The sequence below is a fragment of the Diplotaxodon limnothrissa genome, linkage group LG4 (genome assembly GCF_057381915.1).
Source record: "Diplotaxodon limnothrissa isolate DT_005_m linkage group LG4, D_limnothrissa_male_GT1.1, whole genome shotgun sequence".
Classification (NCBI taxonomy): domain Eukaryota; kingdom Metazoa; phylum Chordata; class Actinopteri; order Cichliformes; family Cichlidae; genus Diplotaxodon; species Diplotaxodon limnothrissa.
The window spans coordinates 16,781,993-16,788,699 of NC_140599.1; the positions used below are offsets into that span (position 1 = coordinate 16,781,993).

Genomic DNA, 6,707 nt, shown 5'->3' on the forward strand with positions numbered 1-6,707 from the left:
CTACCTAGAATTTGCCACAGATGTATTCCAAATGCCGGCATTTGATCTTATTGTATGGCCTGAGCTATATACAGTAAGTGGACATTAAGACCGCTGGCTCTGCTAAATATTTAGTTGTCTCCCTGGTAACAAATACACTTCTATTTTTAACTCCAAGTCTGCAGTTCCCCTCACAGTCAGGCTCAGCTCCACCAGGTTAAAATGTAACAGTTTGATGTTAACAAATGATCTTTCACTAATTAGCCTCACTTCACCAACATCTGCAAGTATTTGTTAACTGCTACATTAGTTATTTGCAGTTTCTAATCTCACTGTGAGTCAGCTCTTGGGTGTTTAGCAATGGCACAATTCTATTGGCTCTTTGAAATGTCACTCAGGTTGAAGGCACCTCCCACCCTCTATATACTGGAGTCATCTGGTGGGGTGCAGAGAGGCAAGGCCCTGCAGCACTTTCATTTCTTCTCAGCTGTACTTAACCTTCTGCATCTGCCAAGATGAATAATGTAAGTAAAATTTTGACAACAATAGTCAACTTCTATTACTTTGATTTTCATATGACTCTTTGGTTTACTGATATCAACAGTCTTAGGCTTCAAGCCTATTTTAAGCATTGAACTGACAGCTGGTCCTAGCTTTATATTTACCAGGCTGATGTAATTGCATCAGCTAAACTGAACTAACTAAAACAAGTGTTTGCATTTAGTTTTTATTGAGCTGTTAGGAGTTCTAATGTTTTGAATTTTTTGATGACCTTTTATGGTCAAAATATTCACCACAGAGCATATGCTTACATTATTTACTACTTAATTGTTATTTTCTTTTTCTCATCTATAGTAATAGATCAGTGTCATGGCTATGCATGAAAGTTATCCTTAGTAATATAAACACATGATAACACTTGAGTCTTTCATTTCAGTCACGCCTTCTCTTTTCCCAGTGTCAGAGCTGAACAAAGGCTGCATTGCATTCTAGCATCTTTGAATTGATAAAATAGTCAGAATACAATCAAGACCTTGTATCTCTTTTTCTTTTTTGGGGCTAAAGGGGTGTTGTGGTTTAAATCACATTAAGGGATGAAATGAAATAAAGTAATAACATAGAAACAAGAAGAAGAACCAACAATCCTGCAAATCTAAGCCAAACAGGGGTCAACAACAGTTCACCCTTAAGCAGAAGTGTAATTATCTCTCAAATAATGTCCCTGGCACTGTTAAGATTCACTTTTTGTTGATTTCACACAGAAATGACAATTATTCATTCAGTTCAGTGAAGTTTATTTTTATAATTACTTTATTACTAGTAACATGTTACTGTTTTAATAACTTGCCAGCTCAATTTCATCATCACACCAGTGACAGATTCAGTGAAGTATCATGTCTTACACATTACTTTATTCAGATTCCTTCATTAGGCCGAATGTCTGGGAGACATGCAGCGTCACTGCCAGCTCGGACACAAGCCCAGTCCAGCACAGCCAAACACACTTTCTAACAGAGGAAGAATGTTCACATTACTATGCCTCCCTTACTTACACTGGTTGATCTTTAAATAAATTATATTTTTTGCAGTGAGCTGTGGCGTGCCACGATTTCAGCCTGTTTATAGAACAGTGCAGATCATTACATGTTTGTGTGTCTACAAAGGGGATATAAATGAAAGTACTGTTATCTGTGTACCAATAGAAACTCTGATATGGTGGTGACATATAATTTAAGATGAACAGAATTTAGTTTAATTGGGATCTAATAATGCAGATAACAATGAACATGTAACTGGGGTTACAGAATATGCAAAGGTCCTTGGAAAACTTTCTCTTCTGTAGGATTTGAGAATCACAGTCATGAAGAGGTTGAGGTGAAAAATGTTGCTCTAAGGCAGGGATGTCCAACTCCAGGCCTCAAGGGCCGGTGTCTTGCAGGTTTTAGATATCACCCTGGGTCAATACACTGGAATAAAATGATTAGTTCATTACCAGGCCTCTGGAGAACTTCAAGACATGGTGAGGATGTAATTTAGCAATTTAAATCAACTGTGCTGGATCAAGGACACATCTAAAACCTGCAGGACACCACTGCTCTAAGGTATTGCGACCTGTCAGTTTGTTAACCTAGCAATGTAAATTATTTTATCAACAACTAAGTCTTCAAAGTCATGTTCAGTGGGAAAGTTTGGTCTCTTCACAAGCGAATCTAAAATTGAATTGTTTGCATGATCTAATATGATCAAGTATTCATGGTTATTTTTTAGCAAATGTGTTTGGTTTCTTGTTGACTGTATCTAGGATGTTTCTCTAACAACTGCAGCATTTAAAACCCACACAGGTAGGTTTCTGATTTTGTGCCTTGAAATGAAGGTGGGCAGTGAAGAAATACAAATGAATAAAAAAAAAAATCTATAAAAGTTGCGTTAGGAATTTAGGTGGAAATGAATAGACATAAGAGTCTAACAGACTTATATGATAACCTACATCTTTAGAATACACTTTTAAGGACTTGTGCCTTCAGTGGAAGAGTTTGCCTGTGTTAGCTGTCTCTTTAAAGTAGCTGAACCTTCAGAAACAAAGCTATGGAACATGTCATTTAGTGTTTCTTCCTAAATTTGACTTATTTACTTCTATTTGAAATTGACTATGAGAATTTAATTGAGTCAGTAATTTAAGGTAAACGTGGTTTTAAGCCGTGAAACGTGCTTGATTGTTGTTCTTCTTCCCCTTATATTTTACTTACTATACTTATTTCTCTTTCAAATTCCCTATTAGAATGACCATTTCCTAATTGTTACACAAACCACTATTTCCCTGCCACATGTACAGCAGGAACTGAATTTCTGCTAAGCTTAGTGTTTTTCCACTCCCGGTATCTAGTATTGCACTGAGGAAAATTTGACTCAGTTTAACAGTTGTCCCTCATCATTTTTCAACATTCAGTCTCTGCCAAAATCGGCGTACAGAAAAATGTCCCTGGCAACCTCAGGACACATGAGCTGGAATATTTGACCAGCCAGTCAATGGGGATATAACTGAAAACACATGTTCTGCAGTTTCCAGGGATAAAGTGAGGATTGGAGAATTGGCCGAGACTATACCAGTGCTGTTTTTTGCCTGAAGCTGTAATAATAATTGGATCTAATAAAAGTCAGTAGTATTAGTAGACAATAATACACTGTATCACCAAACTTGCCTTCTTTTTATGCACAGGGTATGTTTGTAAAGAACATGTCCTTCAAGGTTGGACAAACCATGACTGTTGTTGGAGTTGCCAAACCTGAGGCTGGAGAGTAAGTATTGATAAAGGACGAGCTGTGTCATGAGTTTGTAAATGAATGAATCACAGAAAAGTTAGAAAAATCTTCAATCGATATTCAGCAAAATTAATTCTTGACAGGGTGTCGTTATCACTGTATTTATCATTTAGTACAAACACTGGTAGCTAGTGTTTTTGGCTAAAAAAAATGAGTAAATTAGATTTTGTCTGTGTTAGCTGTCTCTTTAAAGTAGCTGAACCATCAGAAATAAAGCTATAGAACATGTCATGTATCTTTCTGAACTTGACTCAGTTACTTCTATTTGAAATTGATTATGAGAATTTAATTGAGTCAGTAATTTAAGGTAAATGTGGTTTTAAGCCGTGAAACGTGCTTGATTGTTGTTCTTCTTTCCCTTGTATTTTACTTACTATGCTTATTTCTCTTTCAAATTCCCCATTAGAATGAGACTGAGCTACTTATTTAAAGTAAATGAGGTTTGTCACATGTCTGTACATTGCAGTTTTGCTGTGAATATCGGCCCCGGCGAGGACACAATTGCATTTCATCTCAACCCTCGTTTCAATGCCCATGGAGACTCAAATATAATTGTCTGCAACTCTTTCGAGGGAGGCAATTGGTGTCAGGAGCAACGCGAGCAAAGTTTTCCTTTCTCCCTGGGACAGGAGTTCAAGGTGTGAGAGTGTGTGTTTATATTTTAGCCTTGCATGGGTCATATGTAATCTATTAGCTTCCTCTTTAGTCTGTATAGTGCCTCTCTCTGAGAGTGACCTCTGGTGGAAAATAAGTGCCACTGCATCTTTGAGAACTTCATTATTTGATACCGCACATTCATCTGCAAGACCTTGAGCGTTATACATCACATCTATTACAATATTTGATTCCTTTGTCTGTCTGTTTCTCTCACTGATAATACCTTTTAGATCTCCATTGAATTCACTCCTTCAGAGTTTGTGGTGACTTTACAAGATGGCTCAACATTCCGTTTCTCCAACCGCGTCGGTGCAGAGAAATACTCGGCCCTAAACTTTGATGGGGATGCTCGCATTCGAAGCATTGACATCAAGTAAAGCGCCATCGTTTCTCATATCTGGATGTGAAAAATGTTCTTTTTTTGTTTGTCTAGCAGCAGGTAATATAAAGTCCTAGGTCTTCAGCTTCCTGAAAACTTGTTAACCTTTAATCTAATTATAGATTTTCATAGCTTACAGGATATGAGTTTGTTGAGAAACAGGTCCAAACAGCTATGGTCATAAAAAAGGAGCCTTAAAAATTAGAATCGTTAGCTCTGAACCTGAACACCCCTTTCTGGAACTCTACCAGAAAAGCAGTTAAAGCAAGTTATTGTTCTGTTTGCAGTTTGCAGGATTCATATACAGTACAGTGTGGTCAGGTTTCTTTAATGTGTCTCAAAATGCTCCAAAAGACATTCCACTTTTTAATTCTTACCTGCAACAACATCAATTAAAGGATTTTCTTTTATGAAAAAAAATGACTCTGGTGACTCCTTCTATTTGTTCTGCAACACCTTTCATCCTTTCCCTGTGAAATTACTTTATAGGTGATACACAGCCAGTGCTGGGCTCTGTAATTTAACCCTTACATATAGGCAGTATTTCATGTGTCACAGGTGGGTCTGGGTCTAGTTTGATTTTACAACACCTATTTTTGAAGAAAAACATTGACACCACACCATGCGTGGTTTTACATAAGGCACGAACACATAACGTCCACAGATTTATATATTTTTATGTGAAAGTGAAAATAAGGAGAACATTGTGCAAATGTTAGGATTTATATAACCATGTATAACCACTACAACAAATAAACACTGTCCTCACTGCTGTATTATAAAACCTTCTTCAGCACCCACTGAATATTAACAAGGTGGGAGTGGATAACCACGTGTTTTCACCAGTAGCGTTTCAATCACTGTGAATATGTTAACAGTGGACCAATGAGGGGGTTGTTCATATAATTACAACTTTGATCAGCACCTCTGAGGGCAGCATGGCTGGTAGGCCATTATGTTGTAATTAGCCTTTAGCACTCCTGAACTACTGTGGATGTAATGGAAGATGATTTTAATAGCTAATTTTAATAATTTAAAATGAATAATTGCAATAATTATTGTGGACTTAGTCTGAAAAACACCACAAGGTCAGGGGCGGATTTAGAAGAGTGGTATGAGGTGGCCTGTGCCACCCTAAGATGATCTCTTGCTACCCCAGTTTTGTATATGACAGTGTTGTTTATTAAAATAAGATAACACTAACACTTTGAACATAGTTACAGTTAAGAGTGAATATAAATTCTTAAACTGAATATATTGCCTCCACCATTACCAAATGGATCAGCACCATGGCAATTTCAGATTTCACACAGGTGGTTGGTTGTTACACTCTGGAAATGGAATGAAGGTGAGTGTTATTAACCTTCTGGGGTCCACAGACACGCCACACCTCCAAATCACATGACTGATTTAAACTGACATAGCAACAAGCTGCAGCCACGCTGAGTCTCTGTTTCAGGCCGTGTTGAAAGTTTGGACTTGAAAGTATACACCAGTTCTTAAATACTATCGTCAAGTTTTTTTTGGTGGGTTTTTTTGGGGGATTTTTTAAAGCATTTTCTAATGACAGTGCAAAAACAGTAAATAAAGAAAAAAAGTCACCTCTTTGCTATTGGTTGAAAAACGTACTACGTCGAGCAATTTTTTAAAAAAACTCAACACTTGGGATTTGGTTGGTTAGGAAGAGGGGAAGGTTTTGGTAGTGATGGCAGCGAGACAGAGCGAGTGAGGGTTAGAGAGCAAGTTTTGAGATGTGGGAGATTTGTGATGTTTAGCGTGGAGTGTATACTTAGTGTGTTTTCTTGTGTAGCTAGTCTGTTGTGTAGTCATTGTTTTGTTTTGTGTGTCAGTGAGGGCAGAGGCTGACAACAAAATGAATGGACAAGAGTAAAGATATTAGTATTGAGATTAAGAGCATAGAAAAGTGGTAGTGATGTACTGAATAGATTAGCAGCCAAACACCCAGCAAAGCAGGCAGATGAGATATTACAAATCTTCCCTCTTAGACTTATACATAAGCTTCATTTCTTCCAGTGTAAAAAAACTGGCAATTAAAAGCTATACATCTCCAACACTCAGAGTAAACATCCTCAGAAACCTTCACACCTGCATCAGTGCTCATGATTTTCCTTTCGTCACTGTGCCATAACAGCTGCCTCAGTTTTTTCTTGCACCAATGCTGAAACGTCTTTGGAGAATGTGTACTGTTGTAGTACTTCACTGTGACCACTGGAGGGCAGTGAGTGCCTAGATCAACTTATTGTGGAATAATAACTCAGAAGTAAGCTGATCAACTTTGCTAATCCTCTGATCACAGCTAATTATGTAAATAGTGGAAAAAAATACAAAAATGTGTTTTTTATGTGTGTGT

General features: G+C 37.4%; 1 protein-coding gene across 1 annotated transcript; it reads left to right on the top strand.

Moving 5' to 3' along the window:
- The first annotated feature begins 419 nt into the window (after positions 1 to 419).
- LOC146633537 (beta-galactoside-binding lectin-like) lies at positions 420 to 4,728 on the top strand. The gene is made up of 4 exons (XM_085352318.1): positions 420 to 503; positions 3,197 to 3,276; positions 3,767 to 3,938; positions 4,188 to 4,728. Exons 1-4 carry the CDS (start codon positions 495 to 497, stop codon positions 4,332 to 4,334), a joined length of 408 nt encoding a protein of 135 aa, XP_085208444.1. The 5' UTR covers positions 420 to 494; the 3' UTR covers positions 4,335 to 4,728.
- Positions 4,729 to 6,707: the final 1,979 nt, after the last annotated feature.

Bases quoted from the DNA above. Each gene is read 5' to 3' on its own strand.
- LOC146633537 (XM_085352318.1), top strand. The intron at 3,277-3,766 runs GTAAGTATTGAT...TGTACATTGCAG, and splicing joins GCCAAACCTGAGGCTGGAGA to TTTTGCTGTGAATATCGGCC. The intron at 3,939-4,187 runs GTGTGAGAGTGT...AATACCTTTTAG, and splicing joins CCCTGGGACAGGAGTTCAAG to ATCTCCATTGAATTCACTCC.